The sequence below is a fragment of the Thamnophis elegans genome, chromosome 11 (assembly GCF_009769535.1).
Source record: "Thamnophis elegans isolate rThaEle1 chromosome 11, rThaEle1.pri, whole genome shotgun sequence".
Lineage (NCBI taxonomy): Eukaryota > Metazoa > Chordata > Lepidosauria > Squamata > Colubridae > Thamnophis > Thamnophis elegans.
This window is the reverse complement of record NC_045551.1, coordinates 37,181,482-37,205,967: the sequence shown is the minus strand read 5'-3', so window position 1 is coordinate 37,205,967 and position 24,486 is coordinate 37,181,482. Positions and strand designations below refer to the sequence as shown.

Below are 24,486 nucleotides of genomic sequence, written 5' to 3'. Positions count from 1 at the left end.
CCCCCCCTCTCACTTCCTCTTAGAAGACTGAATTCAGGGATGAGGTCCTCCTTTGCAGGGTGAGTGCACTTGGCAGAGTGAGTGATTTTATTTCATTGATTCTCAAATCAATTTTCCAACGAGTTCTTACAGAGAATCTACTTTATTTTTAACTGCAAGTCAAAGTTTGAAAGAACAGTCTGTGCTGTCAGTAGATTCTGTCTGGTTATAAAATGTGGTGTACTTTGTTCTTTCAGGGACTTAAAATTAGAGCCCCCATCTCCCTCCTGCATGAGCTGTTTGGCTGCTGAGCAAACAACAGCCTCTGGAGAGGGAGCATTCACTATCAGAGAGGAGAAAAGCTCTAAAAATTGTTGACTTTCAATCTTAGCCTGTAGATCCCTCTCTAAGGGGTCATATCTATCCCACAGATGAAGATAGGTGGCATTATTTACTGGAGAAGCTTGCTTGCTTCAGATAAACCTGTCAATTTTATGTTGCTTCAGAGGCTTAGATGAGGTTTGTGTTGCAGAAGATACCCACTCTCAATTCTTCCTTTTCCCCAAGACTGCAATAGAAATGTGCTTGCTGTAAAAAAGGCCGATCCAATAGTAGTGCTTTTTTTTTTTAAAGTAAAATTGTAAAAATGATTGTTAAGAGAAGTCAAATAATCTAAAAGTAAGCAGTGAATTAAATTGCGGGCCAGATAAAAAGTTTTTAGGGAGAAGATCATTATAAGGATTGCTATGTTAGGTCCTCCTCACCAATTCCCTATCATAATAAATTGTTCTCGGTGTTTTATTTAGAAGTAAAACCTTTGGTAAGTTTTACTTACCAAAATGTATATGTAAAACTATTAATATGTGGTATAAAAGTGCTCCAAATCTCTTATGCTCATATATAGCAAAGATTTCAATGAATCTAAGCAATGTGAGGATCATAATATTTTTTGAGTATTTCTCAAAAAAAAACTATAAAAATGAAAATATAAACCTCCTACTCTCCATACAAAATCACCCTTGTCATACTCATTTTAAAGCTAGCCTTCAAGTAGGATGAATCTCAGTGCAGATTTTTAGTCCAAACAATTTTTTTTTTGGGGGGGGGTGAACTTTCTCCAGGATAAAAATGTGATCATCATGTCCATTTTTTTGCAGATTTAAAAAACTGAATGTAAACTGTTTTTTACCATAAAAATAGTCATGTACCTTCTCCTCCCCAATTCTTACCAATAATTTTCCCACAATAAACAAACAAACAAATCCATTAGTCCAAACAGCAGACTAATTTTGAACTATGTTGAATGCTATGTTGAACTATTTCAACCTATTTTTCAACATATTTTAAATTTTGTTGGTAATCTACTCAGGGTTTCTTTTAATGTTAATTAGATTTGCTTAGTAAACCTTGAACGCAGTTGTATGTCCCTATGGCAAACTATTTTGGAAATTGTTTTATTATTGCACAATCTGTTAATCTTGGTTGGCTTTCATGCATGCATTTGAATTAATTGTTGCACAAGGGTTGTGGCATAACCTAAACAAATGTATGTATGTACACATACACATACTTTGTGCCATGAGAATGTCAAAAACCGCACAGCCGTATCTATTATGATTTAATCAAATGGGGGGGGGGTGCTTTCACAATTGCTTCTGCTCCATCCTAAGTAAAACCTGAAAAAGCGGACACTTTGATTTTTCAGACACACTGACATCAACAATCACGAGGCGCCTGAAATGTTTCTGTGATGGGGGGGCGGGGGAAGAGTGAAATAGTCTGCGCAGGCGCAGTAGGGAAAAGTGACTTCATATTCCGCCACCTCAACGTCGGGCTCTTTCCTTCCGCCGCCCGGGTCCCGTTGCTTTGCCGAAGCAGGGGCTGAAGCGGAGGGAGGGCGGGGAGAAAAAGTGGAGGGCTCATGTGCGCATGCGTGGTGTCGCTCCCAGGAACTGGCCTGGCTACTGTTCCTGCTGCCGCTAGTGGCGCGGCGGGCTGAAGAGGTCTGTGGCGGCGGCGGCTCAGGGACCCCGAGGGTGAAGCTGATGCCTTGCGGTGCCGAGCGCTGCTGCTCGTGGCTGAGTCTTCCCCACCTGGCTGGGGATGCTGAATAAAGGGACGCTGCAGCGCGTGCTGTCTGCCATCAATAGGAGACGGAGGATGAAGCTGTTGATGGGGCTCGCTCTGGTCGCCTATGTCGCCTGTAAGTGGAGCGGCGGGAGAAACGGGCACTTCATTCATCCGCCTCCTTCGGGCAGGCCGGGAAATTGGCACGCTTTTTCCTGGCCCCGGGAAGGCAGGGCAGGCTGCTTTCCTTGTGCCCGCCTCTTCTTTGCACGGCCGAAGGCAGCATCGAAGGTGTTGCATGCAGCGCAGGGAAAATGCAACAACAACGCAAGGGAGGCGGCTGGGAGACGCGCTGTAGCAATTCCGGGGTTGCCATAGGCTTGGGGGTGGGGGATCACTTGATATTGCCAGGCTCCTTACGTTCGGGTGTGTGTCTGTGTCTTGTTTTTAAAGGGGAAAAAATCCTGCCTTCTGTCTCCATCGTGCATTCTGCTCCGGGTGCTTCCTTTGAAACTTTTCAGAAGTCGAAAAACAAAATTCTTCCACCCTCTGATCTGTCAGCTGTTTAGGCCCTGACTGTAAGGCTGACCACAAGTCTCTGTTTGCTTTGAAATTCTTTATGGTTGTGGCTTTGAATATATTTTCTCTAATTTAGAGAAAGAGGTGACCGTTAAGGAACTAACTTTTTCACATCCTCAACTGATCAAAAAGGAGCACATGCCTGGCCTTTGAAGGTGGAACACAGCAAGCATAAATGAGAATCCTGTGTGCTGACTTTGGTTCTCTTATGTTTTTGGACTCCAATTCCAACCGGAGATTACAAAGCTTTTAGTCCAAGATATCTAGAGAAGGCATCAAAGGTTAATTAATGATATAATATATGCTATCTGACTTGCTGGCCACCAGAAGAGTAGTTGAGTAACTACTCTGGAACTCTTAGTTGCTGTACAGGTTTTCAAGGTAACATCCCCAAGGAATGCATCCAAAGAATCTGCTGTCCCGGTGACTGCAAACCTTTTGGGCTTGGCCTCTCAAAAAATTGGAAAATGCCTAATTTGACTCTGCTGGCATGTCATCCTATCCCCAAACCAAAAAGAAACAATTTATCTCCCCTGCATCCAGGGGCACTCAGTGGCAGCACTGCCTCAACTTCAGCCCTAGTGCCTAATGCCGGATGGCATCCCTGCCATCAAAAAGGCCACCTCACAGCACCATATGCTAGTAACTTTTGGGCAGTGTTCTCGTTCTCTTTCTATTGACAGGCAATGTTCCCTCTAATTTTTTTTCAGTGTGAGCGGAAAAGTATAGTGTTTGAGCGGTACATTTTCATGCCTGAGCACCTGAATTTTTTTCACAGATGTCACCTAAGACAACAATGAAATCAGTGTTATTTGAAACTCAAAGTTATGTTTATTCAAGGGACCCGCTTAATTAAAGTGTTCTATAATATCAGTATGACTTATAATACTGCAAGTCTGCAATATTAAAATACTTGTATAGGGGATCCCCGGGATCCCCCGAAGAGATCAAATCACAACCAGTATGCCACCTTCTTGGTATATTGTTTTTATTTTCATTGAGTTTTTAAAAATGAGCATTATTTCATCCTTTTTTTCTTTATTTTTGATTGGTATCTGCAATTTGTGTTAATTCTGTTCATACATATAATATAAATGAAAAACCCAGCTCTCTTAAAAAATCTTTTAAGTTCTTTCTGGTGCTCTCTTTTAGAATTGGCCAACTAATATTTCTGTTCCCCCAACTAATGCCAGGCAGAGTTAACTGAAAAAGTAATTTTTCATGAAAGGACATTTTCCTAGGATTTTAATTGTTCTTACTGTCAGATTTCTCCTTATTTCCAGCTTGAGTCTCCTTCTGACAAGTTTCCATTGCTTCTTGTCCTGTCCTCAGGTGCTATTGCTGCCGCCTCCTCCTCCAACAGCACCAGCACATTTGCTGCCCAGCGCTGCGGCTGAGGTGAAGCCGCCAAAGCTCCCGCTGGCGCCCCTGCAGCGTTGGGCGGAAATCCGGCTGTTGGAGGAGGAGGAGGCGAACCAGCCTGCCACCGCCGGCCACCGCCAGCCCGCCGCTCTTCCCGCCCCCTTCCAAGCCCCACAGTCCAGCGGACGCAGCAGAAGCAGCCCCGGGGCTCCGCTGCCGCTCCCCGCATTTTCTGGACGGGGTCTCGCAGGAAGGAATCCCCTCTCCAAGGGATCCCCGTCCAGAAAATGCGGGGAGTGGCAGCGGAGCCCCGGGGCTGCTTCTGCTGCGTCCGCTGGACTGTGGGGCTGGGAAGGGGGCGGGAAGAGCGGCGGGGCTGGCGGTGGCCGGTGGTGGCAGGCTGGTTCGCCTCCTCCTCCTCCAACAGGCAACAGCACTGCCGGATCCAGTTGTAGCCGCCTGCAAAACGTTTCCTTTACAGAAATCTCTGCGCGGCAGATAGGAACTCTGCGCGGGGCTTTCTTGCAAGGTGCGCAGCCACGCACCTTAGAGGGAACAGTGTTGACAGGCCCCTGCGGCCCACCTGAGGCTACTACAGGTTGCACAAGGCAAAACCTGAAGTAGTTTTGGAGAATGCTCTTCCACAGTCTCTGAAGCTCCCCCAAACCACATGAGAGCATGACCCATTCTCACATGATTTTCAGACGCTCCAGATGCTATGCAACAGCACAGTCCTCTTGCGTGACTTCTGGAGAATCCGGAGTCTACATGAGGAACATCTCATTCTCTCACAATTTCTGCAACTTCTGAAAATTGCATGAAAATAGTGCATGTTTTTAAGAATAGTTGTCAGGCGTTGGTGAATCCTGGTATGACACCCCAAACATCATGGTGTGTCACCTTTAACGTGGGTGTCGTAGGTTCACTGTTGTGTTATGCTCGTGTGCATTCCAGAGATGCAGTGTTAGAGCATGCAAACTCTACCATGTTATACTTGTATTGTGACTTTTCACACAAACATAAACAAAGAATTTGCAATGTAATATTAAGATAGATGTTTCATCATTTTGAAGATGGTACAGGTTGCTTCAACCCCCCCGTAGCTCTGCACTGTATTATCACCTAAATCACAACTTACTCAGATCTCTACCAATCTTCAACCTGGTTCTGTTTAGATACTTTTGGAATTAACTTATAATTCCTGTGTTGTGTTGTTGCCTTATAAAAGGAGTCCATATGTGTTTTTATCTTATATTTACAAAAAGAAGTTTCTGAGTTGTAATAAGTATCCTAAAGAAGGGCAACAGTTGATGGAAGGCCAGCATTTCACCCTCAATTGCCAAGAACATTTTTCTTGGTTTGGGAAATATTGGGCCATCACAATACTTAGCTTACTTAGTTGAAGGTTCATGTGTACTGTATTTTAAATCTTTGTTTGCATTCCAAAAGTTTAAGATCAAGTTGGATAATGTCAGCTGAATCAACATAACAAATATTTGAATATTATTATAATGTGGTTCTTGATAGAAAACAAAATTGATAGATTTGTTTATATACTGGACATTTGTTTTATATGAGATGTATTAGTGGAGTATTAAAGAAGCTTAGAATAGCCTTTCGGATCTGATATTCTCCATCTGTGTCCTTACGACAAGATTTACTGGTTCTGCTGAGCAAGAATTATAATTTAGCCTGGAGGGCATCAGTTAAAGAAAGTTGGCTTTAAAGAAAGTTTTTTGCTTGCCAATAGTTTTGCAGTATTGTGGTTTTATTGTGTGTTATCTCTGACAGTCAGGCTTAAAATACTGGTGTCCAATCTGTTTTATTGTACCATAATCCTCTGTCCCAATCACATGCTTTATATATATAAGCTTTTTTTCTTTCTTTCATTCATTTGTGTCCAATTCTCAGAGACCACCTGGACAAGCTCTGCAGTTTTGTGCCTAAGGTGGGCCGAAAATTCCCAGTTTCCTAGTTTCTAGTCTGATACTTTAACCACTACACCAAATTGGCTATGAATGAGGACAATTAATTAATTTGTAATTCGTAATTTAATAAACTTATATGCCGCCCAATCCCGTAGGACTCAGGGCGGCTTACAAGTACGAGAATAAAACAAAAAACAAAAAATAGGGAAAAAACAAGAACAAGTTTAAAAGGAACACAACAGACACTCAACTTAGATGGGGGGTGCATCTTATACATGGATCAACAGCCCCAGGCCTGCCGGAACAGCCAGGTTTTGGTGGCTTTTTGGAAGGTTGAGAGAGTAGGAAGGGTCTGGATCTCTGCGGGTAGATCTTCCACAGGGCCGGAGCAGCTACAGAGAAGGCCCTCCCCCGAGAATGAGTTTTCCATAGTTAATTCTGTTTTCCATTGATTTTAGGAATTTTTGTAATAATGTGTAAAGCCTTTAGTATGTACAGCACCTTTGATGGTTAAGTTTTGCATGTTTAAGGACACTTGTGATGTTTGCTAAATATTTGTGCTGCCTTATGCATGATATTAAGGCCTCCATTAGTCATTTATTTGTGATGCAAATGGGTCTCTGTCAAATTATCTCATTAGGTAGTTTGTCTTTGAAATAACATATTATTGCAGAGTTGTCAAAAGGTGTCACACAATACCCAGAGCTTTCAAGCAACTTGGAGAAGGGATATTTAAAAAAAAATACCGTAGACATACCAGTTGTACATTTTCATATTACTTAATTACTTGCAATTTGTTTTCCTCTTACCTTCTTTCCATATGAAAACTAACTGTATTTATTAGATTTTTATCCTGTTTTATTATCTTATAAGTAATTCAAGGTGGCGAACCTGCCTGACACTCTTTCCTCCTCCTCCTATTGTCCCACAACAACTCTGTGAGATGGGTTGAGCTGACAGAGAGGCCTGAGGTCACCCAGCTGGCTTTCAGGGCTAAGATGGGATAAGAACTCACAGTCTCCTGGTTTCTAAACAAGCACTTTAACCATTACACTTTAGCAATATCTGCAAATAAAAATAATATACATTTTAAAGCCATCTGCATTTTAAAAATGTTTCATTTTTAAAATTTAATTTTAATTAAAATTGCAGTAAATTGTAACCTTTTGGAAATTTATTTTGATTAAAAATTAGCACTGTTTGTGTGCTAAGAGTTTATAATACAGTTGAAATGGACATCATTTCTCTACTGAACGGAACCAATAACTGGGTTTAGCTTCTCTCAGGGTCTACCATTTCCATCCAACTGGTGTGTAGTAGTGTATCTATGATCTATAATCTTTGGAATGTACGTGTTAGTAAAGTTCAGTATTTTTTTTACTTCATTTATATACTGTGAAGTTATGTCATTGTTCTATTTGATATATAAATTAAAATGTAATTATTAGAAGTGGGTGGCATTCTGAAAGCCAAGAAAAGCATTAGTTTTATTCAGAGGGAGCAAAGTGCAGATTCATTTATCAATTTAGTGAGTTACAGATGAGAATGCTTGTTTTTAGAATACTGTATGACCGTTTCAAAATTGGCATTGTGCTTCTGTCTTTCACCATTAATTGTTATTGGTGCTATTTATAGATTTAAAATGACCTTGGTTAATGGCCAGGAAATCTGCTTGGCCTTAACCTTGCTAGATTTTAGGAAAGAACTTCTTCTGCAGGCTCTAAGTTAGAATGGTTAGAATGGTCTGTCTAATTATTATTGTATAAAGTGTGGTTTATATAATTCTATTCTACTGCCAGCGCATTTCCCCCCTCTGTTTTTATTGAAGTGAAACATCGTAGAAATTGATCAGATTAAAAAAGTAAATAGAAGCCCGTTACCATACAATTCTAAGTCAAAATGTTCTGAGCTTTAAGCAACTATTTTTGAGTAGTTCATGCCCCAAACAAAGCACATTTCTGTTACTTTTGCTTGGATAGTGAATGAAAATATTGCTGTTTCAAGTGTTCCATGTTGCTTTAGAAAGATTTCCACTAGCATGTTATCTTTGGAGTTTTCCTTTCTCTCCTAACACAGTAGGACCAATCATTCCCCTGTTGCATTGGCTTAGGTCTGTGGCACAGGTGGCACGTGGAGACATATCTGAGGGCACACAAAGCCTTGGTTCTTTGTCAGTTCCAGCGCACATGCACGCACTGGCCAACTGATTTTTGGCCTTTTGGAGGGTGGGGGAGGCCATTTCCGCCCTCCTCAGGCTTTAGGAAAGCCTTCGGAGCCTGTGGATGGCGAAACAAACTTCCAGTAGGCCTGTTGGGCCATTTTGTTTGCCATCCATAGGCTCTGGAGTCTTTCCTGATGCTTGGGGAGGGTAAAAAACGCCCCAAGGGGCCTACCGGAAGTCCGGAGGCTTCAGTGAGGCCTGCGTGCATGCACGCTTGGGGGGGGAGTTTGTGCACGCATGCATGGGGGGAGGGCATTGCATTATGAGTATGGGCATCCTTTTGGCACCTGAGCAGAAAAACATTCGCCATCACTGGCTTAGGCCATGTGTAGAGGACCCCAAGGTGATTTTTGCAGTGGCATTTTAAAGGATATATGGCACAGTGAAAGTGCTATTCTGGATCTGACCATTTTTTTCCTTCCATTGATACAGTACCTGAATACCAGAAGAGGGATGTTTCTGTGTTTGTGTGCAAATATATATTTTAAATCCTATAGAAAACTCAGACATTTTGTACAAGTAGGAAGTAGGTAGAATGTGAATGGGAACTCATCAAATACTCAGACAACACAAAGCTGAGTGAATAGCCAACACTTTGGAAGATAGGCTCAAGATTCAGAAGGATCTTGATGGTTTTAAACACTGGGATTCATCCAACAAAATGCAATGTACTTGTAAGAAAACTGAGGTTTTACACAGACAAGAAAACCCAAATGCACAGGTATAAAATAAGTGGTACCTGGCTCAAAAGCAGTAATGGTGAGAGTAATCTAGGAGTCCTAATGGACAGTCATTAAATATGAGCCAGCAGTGTTGTACAGCTGCCAAAAAAGCCAATGCAGTCCTAGGCTGCATTAGCAGAGAGATAATATCAATCAATTAATCAGAATAGAGCTAGAAGGGAAGGTATTAAGATCATTGAAGTATTAGTACCACTTTATACTGCTTTCATAAAACCAAGTTGGAATAATGCATTCAGTTTTTGTCACCATGATAAAAAAAAGATGCTAAGATGCTAGAAAGGGTACAGAGAAGAGCATTAAAGATGATTAGGGAGCTGCAGGCTAAAATATATGATGAATGGTTGCAGGAACGTAGTACATCTAGGATAACTAAGGTTAACATGGTAACAGTTTTCTAAGTCTTGAGGGGCTGTCATAGAAAAGAGGGACTCAACATATTCTTCAAAGCACCTGAGGGCAGGACAAGAAGTAATGGATGGAAGCTTATGAAGGAGAGATCCAACCTAGAATTAAGAACTAAGGAAAAATTTCCTGACAGAACAATTAACCAGTGACTTGCCTCCAGTTGTGGAAGCTCCATCACTAGAAATTTTTAAGAAGAGATTGGACAGGCATTTGTCCTCAATGATATAAACTTTTTCTGCTTGATCAGGGACTTGGACTAGAAGACCTCCAAGGTCACTTCCAACTCTGTTATTCTGTATTCAGAAGTATAATATTGATTTGAATGGTCTTGTGGAGCTTAGGTTCTATTGTTGCAATATAGTTCAGTGCCTTTAAAATTTCTCTTAAGTCTTCATCCACAAGGGCATTCTGAAAGTGTCACAATCATCAGGACCAAAAATCATATGCAGTGTGCATATGTTGGTGTGCTTAGCAAACCAACAAGGAAGTATTTCCCCGAAAAGTTTCTTATGTTGATGGCTTTGGTGGTTCTGTTGCTTGGATAATGACTCCTTTGGAATTGTGCTCAAGGGGATGTGAAAAAACAAAAAGATTAATTGATTGGCTTCATGGGCTCTTTGATATTCATTGCTGCACTGAATTGTGACCTTTTGTTTGTGGAGAATAGAGAATGCATTTGAAAATGCAAAAAGTTTCTGCTAGTAGGCCTGCAAAGCTTGAGGTGTGTGCGCACTCTTCACATTCCTGTGTGCTGCAAAAGGATGTTTTCACTTGTTGGTTTGACATGTGTGCCGTCACATATCATTCCATTAGCATTTCAGGGATAAGAAAAATATTTGCTTTGCTGAACAAAGTTGAACTATTCATGACGTATGATTTCTATGCTATTTAGGATGTAAATACAGTATAACTTATAATTAGGATGTACAAGGTAAGGAGGGATTTTTAGTTTTCCATAATAAAGCTTCTGTCCTGGTCATCTTTCTTTTTCTTCACTACTGTTCTCAATCTGCTAGGTCTAAGCTATATCCTGCTCTGCCCTGCTCTGCCCTACCTTACCCAGCCATTGCCAGGCTGATAAGAAGGAGAAAGTTGGGAAGTGAGGGAGGAAAATATGAAGATAAGCCTGCAAGTATTGGGGTAGACAGAGGCAGTCCATGTTACTGATTGTTTGAAAGGTTAGGTTTTGGAGTGCAAGAGGTTTACTTTTAAAACATTACGTAAACAAACCACATTTGTGAGCTGACCGGAATCCATTTTCTGCCAGGATTTCTTCCTGTCCTGGAGGAGGTAATTGATTTGAAATGGGTATGTGACCAATTAAGTTCTCTCTATCCTTTAAAAAGCAAATGCAAAGAGCCACCTAGTAATTTCTCTTTTTATGTTTCTTTCTTTAGTTTTCTTCAGGCAAGGAAAGATAGATTTTTTTTTAAAGTTGAACTTAAGAAAGGCTGTATAGGAGTTCAATGAAGCCATAATGGGATTACTCCTTTATTTTGTTTCCTCTGCCAATCTTTCTACAAGCTGGCTTGCTGGTAGCACTCATCATGAATTGCTGTCCTGTCTGTTTCTTTTCCAGGGACGAAAAAGTGTAAAGCACAAGCCTTTTTCTCTGTTCCCCATTGCTTCCTGATGCTGAAATGCTTGATATACTATGTTATATTTCGTGAAATACGAAATGCTTAAACAACTTTGAGATTTGTTCCTCTGAAATGGAGACATTTTAAAATGTTTTTTTACAGAATATTCTGGATGAGATACTTTGTTTTGACATAACAAAATATATTTTGTATTTAACGCATAGAAGAAATTATCACTAAAACATAGCTGTGGAATAATTTAAAAAGCACAGTTCCTGCAGAATGTAATTTGTCTGAGATTTAATATTCTAGGCATTGTACTTTATCAAGAAGGTGAATAGGATGGCAATTAGGTCAGGAGACTGGCAGCTCTAGTCCTACTTTAGGAATGAAAGCCACCTATCACTTTGAGTCAATCATTCTTTCTCAGCCTCACACAACAGGCTCAGGCAATAAACCTATCCATCATTTCTGGTTGCAACTAATCGATCAATACTTGGTTTATCTGGAAAAAAGTGGACCTACACTTCCAGGAAGATGCTAGGAAGAAAAAAGAAACTCAAGGTGAATCCTCAGATTCTGAGCATATTTGTCAGAACTATATACCATACTACTTCTCCCTCCTGGTTTTCATAGTGTTGAAAGATTGTGTGCATGAATGTATATATTTTATGACCATTTATGACTACCGTGTTTCCCAGAAAATAAGACAGGATATTATTTTCTTTTGACCCCCGAAATAAGCGCTTGACCTTATTTTCAGGGAGGTCTTATTATTTTTGCAGTGCAGGAGGCAGTGTGTTGCAATATTTTCGAGGAGGGCTTATTTTAGCACATGCGCTCAAAAGTCCAATTGGGCTTATTATCCGGGGAGGTCTTATTTCCAGGGAAACAGTGTACTTTAAAGCAGTGGTGCTGTTGACTAAAATTGAAAATTATTCTGCAGTAAATATAGCCAGGTATTTATTTCATCTTGTAAGTAAAGTTTAAGGAATGGTTATCTCCATTCAATCTTGCTGTCCTAAAATGTTAGATACTAGGTCAAGAAAAGACAGAGTAGGAACCCTTTGTTTATTGGAGCTCAACAGAGTAGTAATTTTCTTGGGAGTGTTGATCTTGGTACTTCAAAAAATAAATGTGCATGTGTTCCTCCCACCACCATTTCAGAACCTAATATAAGATCAGCATTGCTGTTGTTGACTGCTAGTTCCAAGGTGTTCCTATGTGAGGGAGTGATGCTGTGATTGCTGTCTGTTCTTGGGAAAAGTAGCTACAACCAGGCAGAAACACTTCCCACCCCCATTTCTCTCATGCCTTCATACATTCAGTTCACTCACAAGTATCCAAGCCAGTGTTGCAGCTGCCTGTGATAATTGAGACACACCCTGATGTTTTCAAAGGCCTGCGGACCTCACCCCATTTAGGCCATTAGTTTACAAAAACAAAGATAGAGTAGGTAAGGGTGTAGGAGGAAAAGAGACTACAAATAACACATTGTACAGGAAAAGGAAGGCGAGATTTGGCAGCTATTTCAAGCAGGCAAGTCTGTTCCCAGGACCACAATCTATGGTGAGCTTCATATCCCAGTGGGAGTCCCAATTGGAGCTTTGCCAGGAGCTTGATAGCAACCAGAAAAGGAGCAACTGCATTGAAACAGCATCACAGCCCCAATTAGTGTAAGTACCTTTGGAAAAAAGGCCAAGGTTGTATACTACATTAGGGAATGTAGGACTGAGGATTAAAGGCATATTGTATGTTCAGCATCATCTTGCAAAACCTATTAGGGTGGTGGTGGTAGTGTGTCCAGGCCTTGGGGCGGTGGAACTCTCACAGCATGTGCCACGTTCCTTCCGCACCATACTAATTCTTGACCAGTCAAAAATCATGTACTTTGTATCACCAAATCATGTACTTTATGGTACCCTGTTTCCCTGAAAATAAGACTTCCCCGGATAATAAGCCAAATCGAGCTTTTGAGCGCATGCACTAAAATAAGCCATCCCCTGAAAGTAAGCCCTCCCCTGAAAATATTGCAACACAGCAGCAGCCATGAGGTGACCACGCTCGCTGCCTCCTGAACCTCAAAAATAATAAGACCTCCCCAAAAATAAGGCCAAGCGCTTATTTCAGGGGTCAAAAGAAAATAAGAGCCTGTCTTGTTTTCGGGGGAACATGGTATCACCATAATTCATCATTTGTGGATCCCCAATTTTAATGTCAACTTTAAAGCACTGCATTCATTTGACTGAAGAGGTTGTGAACAGTTGCCTGTTGTTAATGAATACAGGGAAAATAAATGCCCTATTGGGTCCATGTAAGCAGTATCACTGAAGGAACCAAAGATTAGAGCAAAGACATAGAAAGCTAAGCCTATAGCTTTCTATGTATTGCCTGTATTGCCTATACAGAATACAGGCAGGCTGTAGAAGCTGAATGCATAATTTCTTCCCTTCTCCAGCTACAAGAGAAGAGTATCGAGTTGTTTGTGTCCTTTAGGTTCTCTCTTTTTCTCAGGATCAGGTTACTAGATTATCTGCCCATGCAATCATTTTGTATGGGCTTTTCTGTTTTTTATTGTTATGTTACTACAGAATTTTGAACAATTGATCAGCTTACTAAGATAACATTCTCAAACATTTTTTGTAGCTTGTCTTTACAATATGCCCTCTTTCTAGAAAGTTATTCTTCTAGCAATTACTGATTTCTATGAACACACTGTATAAGGATAATAGCTTTTGAGAGCTTAAGAATATTGATTTTACTTCCCCCAGATGGATGTGATTACAATGCCTGCTATTGCTTTCTTACAAAATGTTTTAAGTGTTTTCTAGTCTCCATGTTTATTTCCTTGAAGTTGCTGTTAGTAAAAGAGTCTCTTACTGTTTCATATTTTAATAAAATAACACTTCAATCTCAGCATAATGCATAGAGAATCCTAGATACAGTTTTTAATAACAGAGTTGAAAGGCATCTTGTAGATCATTTAGTGATTAGACCAACACCCCCCCCAAAGCAAGAGACCCTACACCATTTCTGCCAGCTGGCAGTCCAGTCTCCTTTTAAAAGCTTCCAGCGATGAAGCTCCCACAATTTCTGAAGACAAACTGTTCCATTGGTTGATTGTTAGAGTTGAATAAACCATAGTTCATTTTAAATATTATATTCATTTTTTAAAAAAAAATACTATGAGACAATCATTGCTGCAGTGGAATCAGTATATGACTTTTAATTGCAAAAAAAAAGGAAAATTAGAGTTTAAATCCTTGGGCTAGATATATGTTAGAGAGAAAAGTCAGTCTTGATCATGAAATGCATGTAGCTTTTTAAAGAATTTGCATGCCTGTTAAAGTGAGGTAGGAAAATTATGCTTTTATGCTGTTGCAAGCCACCAGGAACTACTTGGGATAGTGAGATGGGAGGCATGTAAATTTGATAAATAAATAAAAATTGTTTGTCAATATTAAATTATTAGATTGGAGGTGAAAACAGGACTTGGAGATCATCTTATCCAATGTCCTGCAGAAATCCGTTCTTAGCAATCATCTTAGCTTTTCTACATGAAGAACTTGCCAAGCTGGTCTTTTAGGTCTTATAATGATGCACTGATCGTGGCTTCAACTAAATCTATCCATCTTGCTGCTTGTCATCATCTTCTGTTTCTTTTTTTTCTTTCCCAGTATTATTAATTTCTGCAGAGAACTAGTTTTTTGTACAGTGTAAGAAAGTAAGAAAATTTGAGCTCAGTAATTTGTGCCTCGAATGAGAATTCTGGGTTGATTTGTTCAAGAATTTTTTTTTTCCTTGGATATCCATGGTATGCTTAAGAGTCTTCTTCAACATTGTTCAAACTATCAGAACTGATTCTAACCTGCTTCTTCAAAGCCCATCTTTTATTTCCATAGTGTATCACATGAAAAAATCACTAGTCTGTTTATGTCTTTAGAAAAGTTATATTTGTCAAGAGGAGCCAATGATATCCCAATGCAGTAGCTATTGCAATAGTTTTGCTAAAGTTTTTTGTTATCTTGCCACCATATACGTATTTCTGTAGTCTGAGCATATTTGTTCCATAAAGAAAGAAGCACTGCTGAGGAAAAAGGAATATTTTCTGTCCATAGTCGGAAACCTGACTTCTTCTTGTAGTTATTTCCATCAGCAATGGGAATTAATTAAGTTGTCTTTTTTAATCTGGTTGAAAATGAACTGGTCTTCAAGTTGTGTCTGTATCAGTTGGATGTAAAGTTAAGGGGAAAAAAGCTTGAAGACCATTTTTGTTAAAATCCTATTTAAAAAGTGTTTTTCAGATTTTTTTTTCTGCGTTCTAAAATCCGTGTATCCTTCAGACAGTTTTGAATTCCAGGACTTCTAGCAAGCATTGTCAAAAAAGGCAAGGAATCCCGGCAGCTGTAATTAATGCATCTAAAGACCATAAGGGTGGCTCAGTGGCTAAGATGCTGAACTTGTTGATCAGAAAGGTCAGCAGTTTGAATCCCTAGCACCGCATAATGGAATGAGCTCCCGTTACTTGTCCCAGTTTCTGCCAACTTTCTGCAGTTCAAAAGCATGTAAAAATGTAAGTAGAAAAATAGGTACCACCTTTGGGAAGGTAACAGCATTCCATGCACCTTCGGCATTTAGTCATGCCATAGGTACCACCTTTGGGAAGGTAACAGCATTCCATGCACCTTCGGCATTTAGTCATGCCAGCCACATGACCACGGAGACATCTTCGGACAGTGCTGGCTCTTTGGCTTTGAAATGGAGATGAGCACCACTCCCTAGCACTGTTCCCTCTAAGGTGCGCGCCTGCGCGGCCGCGCACATGGAAAGAAATCCCCGCACAGCAGTTTCTAACTGCCGCGCAGAGATTTCTACCAAAGCAAACGTGGGGAAGTCCTTTGCAGGCGGCTAGAACTGGCCGCCCGCAAAGGACCTTCCCAGACTTGTTTTGATGAGCCGCCAGTCCTCTTGCTTCTTCTCCTTCACCGGCAAAGCTCCCGCTGGCGCCTCCGCCCATGGCAGTGGTGCCTCTCCCTCCAGGCGGAGCACCTGAGCTGGCTCCCGCATTATCCCTCCCCCTTCCTCCTCTGCCGTGCTTTTGAGGCCGCGGGAGCTAGTAGGAAAGCGGCGGAGGTGGAGGCGGTGGCAGGGGTAACCCAGAGCCCAGCTGAGGTGCTCCGAGTGGAGTCAGCTGGGCTCTGGGTTACCCCTGCCGTCGCCTCCACCTCCGCCGCTTTCCTACTAGCTCCCGCGGCCTCAAAAGCACGGCAGAGGAGGAAGGGGGAGGGATAACGCGGGAGCCAGCTCAGGTGCTCCGCGTGGAGGGATAGGCACCACTGCCATGGGCGGAGGCGCCAGCAGGAGCTTTGCTGGTGAAAGAGAAGAAGCAAGAGGACTGGCGGCTTTGAAATGCAACCCCCTGGTCCCACCGGCCGCGGATTTTATTCGGCGTAAGTGGGGGCCGAACACATGCTGAGCTGACTTTGCGCAGTGAGGCGGAGTAATTCAACCCCCCCCAAAGAACGTTTATGTGTGTGTGTGTGTGTGTGTGTGTGTGTGTGTGAGAGAGAGAGAGAGAGAGAGAGAGGGAATGAGAATTGGATCAAAATTGGTGGCCAAAGGAGTGGAGGGAGGGAGGGAGGGAAGGAAGGAAGGGAGGGAGGGAGGAAGGAAGCCCTGCCCCCTGTGAAAAAAACTGAAGATGGAGCAGTGAATGAATAAACCATAAAAGCAACAAACAGTTAATGCGTAAGTAAGCTGAGGAGCAAGTTCTCAACTAAGGAAGCAATATAAGAAAGAAATATAAAAAGCTCAATATGCCAAAATGCTTATTTTAGTCTTCATTTAATTACTTGTATTGTAGTCTGATGTAACGTCTTTTTAAAGTTAACGTTAGTTAGAAAATATAGGGTACAAAACTTAAATAATAAAAAAATTGTACATTCATTTTGAAAAATAAATGCAATACTTGATTAATTTCATATCTTTATTTAAAATAGTTTTGGCATGGCATATGATTTTATTGACTCAGTTGGAAATGATGTGGATGTTGTATCTGATTCTGAGGTATATATATTCTTAAGTAACATAACATATAGCATATTGTCCAAACTTGCTAGACTATTTAATTGATCTTACTACTTTAAAGGGGGAGAGTTTCATGATAAATTATTTTATTACATTTATGTTGCATTTATATATTATATTTATTACATTTATATTCCACATTATATATTTGTATTGTTATTTTAGTGTATATTGTCAATTTCGATAGATATTATATTGATATATCAATACTGATTTTAATCATACTAAATAACAATTACTGCTATTATTTATCAGCATTACATATTTACAGTTTTTAATATCGAGTTAGTCGTATTTTAGAATAATAGCGTTATCTTTTAATAGGATAATTGGCAAAATCTAATTCACATGTGATGGGTTGCATTCCAAAGGAATGTGAGAGGACAGGTTGCCTGCAAAATGCCAGGACCCAGGACCCTGTTGGTGCCATATCTCTCTCTAGCCAGTCTAACAATCTAAAAGCTGAGCAGAGAGCCTTTTTTTTTTCAGGGTGAGCGGAAAAGTATAGTGGCACTTTTCATGCCTGGCATTCATCAGGCTGAAACCTCGCTAGCAATCGGCGCTTGACGCTTGGTATGTTGCGCAAATGTCCAGCAGACGTGACAGCAGTTCAAACTGTGGCTCTCTTAGGTGCTCAGGCATGAAACTGTGCCGCTCAAACACTATACTTTTCCGCTCACACTGAAAAAAAATTAGAGGGAACATTGCTCCCTAGAGTCAGGAACAACTAGCACATATGTGCATGGGGAACCTTTACCTTTAAAGACCATTGAGTGAGAAAGGATGGCTGGAAAAATTGTGATGAGAATAACCAGTGCCTAACTCTTTCAAATTGAGTATAACCCTAAGGATCAAACAAGTGAGTGAGGAACAGCTCTGGTTCAACTTCCCTAACATTTGGTTCTGATTTATGTCAACTGTACTATCACATGGTTAGTTTGTCCCCATTTTTGGATTGATGTACAGCTGAAATCCTTTCAGAGAATTAAGGAAAAACTTAGTGACACACCATTAAGGTACAATTAAATATGTCCATCTGTTGATCCCAGTATTTTGGATGGTTTTATTGGTATGGCAGCCTATTTACTTTATCCATAAAACTTAATACAGCTTCCTGAAAATTAACTCTTTTCCAAATTATCTAAATATTGTTTTAATCACTTTTATGGCAGCCCTCCACAAAATTGACCTTGACCTTTGTAGAACTTCTACTGTTTCTGATCTGGCCTATCCTAAAGTTAGGTGCACTGTGTTTTCAACCATCAGGGTAAATATTTCAGAGAGTAAAATATCAGATTAACTTTGATTCAGTAAGCAGGCTAAGAACAATTGCCTTATTGTCCACTATAGTTAATGATAAAATGTAGCTAATGCGTTTATAAGTAGACTTCTAGATAGCCGGTTAATAGTGAGTGGGTGGCTTTGAAGTATTTTGGCTGTAATAATAAAATTGGCTTTTGTTTATGGAACCTTGAAGGTTTTGTACTAAATATCAGCTTGATCAAAGTAACATTGCCACTGCATTTATTTAAACTTTGCATCCATGTATTCTGTCAAACAATGCACAAACTTTTTGCCAAAATAGATATGCTGGGAGCAGAACAAATTTGTTTGAAATAGAACACTCTATTTTAAACACTATATGCAACTTTCTCTCCCATTAGCACAGTTACCATATTTTGGATATTTTTATGCCTTGTCTGATAACTTCTTGGGATACATTCCCTGTTTATTGACCTTTTTTCTTTCTAAATAACTGCATGACTGAATAACTTTGTCTTAAAATAAATTGTGTGAGTTTAATCAGCTATCCTTAATCTTTGTATTTTTTAAAATTTTCATACACAGCTTCTTATCCAGACTGATCATTCTCTATTGGTGTGCATCTTAGAGATGCATACAGGAGCTGGTCAAAGATCAACATGTTGATTTTTTGAATTAACCTGGACAATTGTTTTATTATCAAAACCATGAAAATGACAGATCAAAAATAGGATTTATTCCATCACTGTAAACTGTAGTCCTCTAGGCTGATTTTTTTAAATCAATCTTCTATGTTTACTTAAATAGGACTAGAAATAATCTGTATTAAATTATATTGTATCTTATCTACTATCTAATATCTATTGTATTTTACCCTACTCTTATTTTAAATTGTTCGTATAGGATTTTATTGATGATATGTCTTTGAACCTTGTGCTTTGATATGGCCTATAGGCTCATCAATAAAGATTATTATTATTATGTGGTTAATCTTTGGTGAGATTCACAGCCTTTGGGGCTAGTTGGTAGCTCAACAGCTCGAGTCCTAACCAAGGACCTAGGAACTGTTAAGGTAATGTTGGAAGATATAAGCTGTTCCAAGTAGAATGGTTTTTTGTAGAATCAAAATGTTCAAGTCTGATAAATTTAAAATTTCCAAATAGCGAGGGAGCCCTTTAGGTATTGCTCCAAGGGATAATCAATAAATATTATTATTGTTGTTGTTATTATTATTATCACAACAACAGAATTGTATCACAGTGGCCAGTTGTTTCGCCGGATTTGGCATTGATTACTAGTCGGGCCCCAACCAGGGGTCTAGGACATTGTAACGTATTTTCATAATATGCGTGCGGATCCAAGCAGTGCGGCTTTTTGCATTTGACTGATGGTGAATTTGTCAATCCAAAATCACCATCATCATCATTATTATCTAGAAATATTCATGCTATGGATTCTGATTTATCTAGCTCCTGATCTGATATCTGATGTCTGGAAGAAAAAAACCAAAGACAATGTTTTATTCTCAATCCCTTTAGCTTTCTCCCCTCCACCCTTTGAAAATAAAAAGAATTAGAAACTATTCCCCGTTGATTATTTTTTTAGTTATACACAAGATTGATAAGATGTAAAAAATTAATCTGACTTTAGAAATGCTCATACCAAATCAAGAAATGAACAAACATGTAAAAGCTATTATCAATGCAGGCAAAGAGTTTGTATAAAAGAAAAATCAGCATCAAAAGGAATTGCTGACTGTGACAATTTAGATCCAGAAAGTTAATCAACATCACATTAGGCAAAATACATGTTCTGGAAATTCATTGCCCTATATCTCTTTATCAGCTTTTGTTTGAAAATGAACATTTGTTAGATACAGGGAAGGACAAATGTGGATACTTATCTTTTTGTTCTTGGGTCAATAGGTTATTAGGTTTTTCAGGATTAATGTTTTATCTGCCTGTTTTTTTTTAACCAATAAAAAAATGAAGAAATATTGCATTCCTTAGAATTCAGCCACTTGTTACTCCTTTTCAAGCAAGAATAAAAAGTGAATTCAGTATATTCTACATATCTCCATTCCTTCTCCCTCCATTTATTCCATTAGTTCAAGTTTTCTGGATTATTTTATCTCTTTCCTCGATCATGCAGAGAGTTTTGTATATACTCAAAAAAATAGCAGAAAGCTCTGATAGTTTGACTAGGTTTGGGTGAAGATCTCAAAGTATAGATGGAGATACAATGATGTTGGCATTACAGTTCCATCATTACTCCTCAGGAATCAGTTTCTTGTTCCAATACCTGGATAAAGCTTACTTCCAAACAAGATAAAAATTATTTTAAAAATCAAGCTTTACTTACAAATAAATTATAAAAACCTTGTGATTCTCTATTTGTAAAAATGACAACAAGCTGTAGTGCCGAAAGTCATATGCATATATATGACAAGCATGACAAGAAAATTGGCATGCTATACATTTTGAATAAAACCTTATACCATTTTTTCCCTTTTGCCAAGTTATATGTTTTTAAGGTGGAAAAAGAAATAGATAATATGCTTCCCCTGTCTCCTCCACTCTCCCTTTCACTCTCCTTACCATATTTAATTCTGGCAAAGATATCTTATAGTAGCTTAACCTGCTTAAAGTAAAGGTGAAAAAAGTAAAGTAAACCTTAGTAAAGTGCTTAAAGTAAAAGCAACCTTTTGTTTGATTTGGGAGGGTCATTCTACGAGCTTTATCAGCAGAATGGATGGAATGGATAACTTGTTCCCTTAAATCTAGAAATAGCTGGTGGGTCTCCAAGAAGCTTTGAGATGCCTTTAGGATAAAATGATGTCCTGTTTCAAAAGCACACTGGATGGTTTTGAGTTTATTTTTTCAGTGGCATTAAAAATCTATGTGACAAGGGCTTCTTGCCAAATTCCAAATAGAGAATTATGTCAACAATCTACCTATTTCAGAAGATATGCTTAGTCCTGGAAGAATTTTTATGTATGTGGGTGCTTTTTACTATCTCAGGAAGCCTAGGTCAGAACAACAATAAAGAGATCTACTTGAAAGAATCACTACATGTCTTTCTTGATTTAGGGGCCTGAAATAAGCTATAGCAGGGGTGTCAAAACTTGTGGACCATGGGCCAGATGCATCATGCACTGGCCACACCCACGCCTGGTTTAGCAAAGGGGGTGGAGTCATGATACGTCATATGACAATGCAGTGATGATGCGAGTTTGACACCCCAGAACGATAGCATCAAACAGAGAACAAATATTACATTTGGAACAATAGCGCAATGACTGGCAAGAGTGATACCTGCAGTCAAAATTAAGGTCTACTTGTTATAATATTTTGCTATATAATACTTCTGTATTGAAAACAGCATGTTAACCTATCAATACATAATTGTGCTTTAGATTCTCAAGTAAATATGCATAGTTGAGAGACATATGCTCTTATATTTCTAATATCCCTTCCAGGGTCAAAGATGAATTAAAATATACATAGTAGATCACTTTTCAGAAAACCATTCCACTCCTGAAATAATAAATTGCATTACAAGCACATGTTACACATCTAGAATTATTAGTGTCTTAAATGTATTGTGAAGTGATGCCATTATTTTTAACCAATGGTAATTGATGTTACTGTTTTCTTTTTTACAGCTGTATGGGGAAATGTGCTCAACATGAGGTAATATTATACACTTCTTTTGTACCTTTGTATAGCTATAACATAATTTTTCTTTCAAAGTAAAAGGAAAACTCTTCTCTCAACTTTGTTGCTTATTGCTAAAAAGGAAGTTGGAGAAATGATAGCTAGTATGATTCATTTCTATGATGGGAAAGGTCACTTTTGATTACAAATTTGTGGATGAACTGAATATATGCATTAATTTACCGCTTTACAGGGCTGAGCATTTCCATAAAGTATAGGATCTGGTAATTCACATTTGAAGCAGGCAAAATATTCTATCCAGAATTATTTTGCTGGTCACATACCACATTTGTTTAATCTGAGAGATGTTGGTCTTTCAGAAAAAGAACAGTGAAGAATAAAAATGGAACAGAAAAACTTATTAATTGGTCCCAACAAAATTTTTGCTTCTTTTATTCCTCATTCTTTTCCAATTTTCCAGCTATTAATTCCTCATATTTTTATAAACCTTCTTATCTGTTTCGTTGCCCCAAACCATTACTGTATTCTACCCTCTGCTGAAAAAGATAAAATCAAACTATTGTATATACAAGGATATTCATTAAGCACCTGCAAATCCTTAAAACAGCTGATCTTTTTCAGGGTTTTATAGCTATTCCTACAATGCATTCTGAGGGAAAAAAGCATTTGCTTTGGAATTTAAAGCATGACACGACCCTGTGGGAGATCATACATTGCCTAGTATTAAGCATAAGATAAAAAAGTATTTTAGTAAACAGCTCCTAGTTTGAAGGTTTTAAAGGATATACAGGTTATATAGGATTTCTATATAACCCTTCTTTGACAAAGGTCCCCTTTACATCCTTCCGGGTCCTTTCCATATAGATAGTACAGTATTCCAGCATTATCCTGTTGGTTAACTCCTTTCCAATATATTTCATTTGTTGTTAGTTGTGAAGTCATGTCCGACCCATCATGACCCATGGACAACGTTCCTTCATGCCTTCCTGTCCTCTACCATCCTCTGGAGTCCATTTAAGTTCACACCTACTGCTTTGGTGATTCCATCCAGCCACCTCATTCTCTGTTGTCCCTTTCTTCTTTTGCCCTCAATCTTTCCCAGCATTAGGCTCTTCTCCTGTGAGTCTTTCCTTCTTATTAGGTGGCCAATGTATTTGAGTTTCATTTTCAGGATCTGGCCTTTTAAAGAGCAGTCAGGGTTGATCTCCTCTAGGATTGATCGGTTTCATCGCCTTGCAGTCCAAGGGACTCATATGAGTCTTCTCCAGCATCATAGTTCAAAGGCCTCGATTTTTTGGTGCTCAGCCTTTGGTCCAACTTTCACAGCCATATATTGCAACTGAGAAAATCATATTTTTTAATACTTGTTTTATTTATATGTCTTGTACCTTGTTGAGAGGATTTTGCCTACAAATCTTCAAATCACCCCATTTAACTCAGTCAATTCTCACTGTGAAATACATTTCAGAGCAAATATTTTGTAAGAAGATTTATTTAAGCATTCCCACACAAAATAAAAGTAAGAAAAGGCCATTAGAGAGAAAGACTAAATCAAATTATCTTCCAGACCCTAGTGTTTCTCAATGTAAAATTCTGGAATTCTCCTTAAGTATATTTGAAAGTAGGTTCAGTTGGAAAGCGGTGACAAACCAAAAGGGACTTAGTGAACGTTGTGACATTGTGTACTGTATTGTGGGAAGTCTACTTCAGATTTAGTAGTTGAACCCTGAAATTAGCCTTTTTATGTGGCAGGGTCCCTCTCATGACTTGGTGCTATGTCTCAATTGCCCTCAAATGTAGGGTATGGGGTAAATAAAAATTTGAATGAAATAAAAAATAAATAAAAACGACTCATGATTGAACATATCTCCCAAGATTTTAAACATTTTTAATACTTTCCATTTTTAAAAATAGGATTTCTTCCCCTACTTTTGGAATTCAGTAGACCCTGTCGAGGAACTCTGCATTGGTGCCCCATTGCAACCCCTTTTCTGTCCATTACAGAGAATGGCGATGGTAGTACATTTCATTAAAATCTGAAGGAAATAGATTTCTTGCCTTAATGTTCCAGGTGAAGCATTTCTAAATGTTGATCTTAAAACTTGCCTTTTCTGGCTGTTAGCTTTTGTTTTTCTTCTTTATTTATTTTCACAAGAGGTCAAAAGACTGCATAAGCTGCCAGGAACACTACATAATGAATAGCTATGTTTAGTACTGACTCTGACAATGCTATAAACATTTTTTTTAATGCTCAATGGATAATTTTATGGAAAGGCAACTTTTAACTCCCAGTACTTTCTTATTCTAAAATTATTTGGCAGTCTTGTCTAAATCCTGTTGGGCAAGAATTGCGTGTTTGATTTGTAATAGTGTTGACAAAACCTTTTTCAGGGGAGGTTGTGTGATCTTATACCTCAAAGGAAAAACAGCTTCATTTGACTTGCAGGACCCCTTCAATAGGTGAAGGATCCTAAAGGCATGCCTTTAATTCTGTTAGGATAGTGATGGCTAACCTAAGAAAGGTATTTGAACTTTATTGTCATTAAGCCATTTAATTACACAGGATAATCTTTAGAGCAGAAAACAGCTTCTATA

The 24,486-nt window shown here is 39.1% G+C and overlaps 1 protein-coding gene across 2 annotated transcripts in view; it reads left to right on the top strand.

Annotated features, from left to right (window-relative positions):
* The first annotated feature begins 1,872 nt into the window (after positions 1-1,872).
* Positions 1,873-24,486, top strand: part of UXS1 (UDP-glucuronate decarboxylase 1) — a 59,061-nt gene continuing 36,447 nt past the window's right edge. Inside the window, exons 1-2 of one of the 2 annotated variants that reach the window (XM_032226533.1) lie at positions 1,873-2,182; positions 21,879-21,906. In XM_032226533.1, coding sequence (XP_032082424.1) covers positions 2,083-2,182; positions 21,879-21,906 — 128 coding nt within the window. In that variant the 5' untranslated portion in view covers positions 1,873-2,082. The remainder of the gene's footprint in view (positions 2,183-21,878; positions 21,907-24,486) is intronic. The other variant, XM_032226532.1, reaches the window with a different exon arrangement.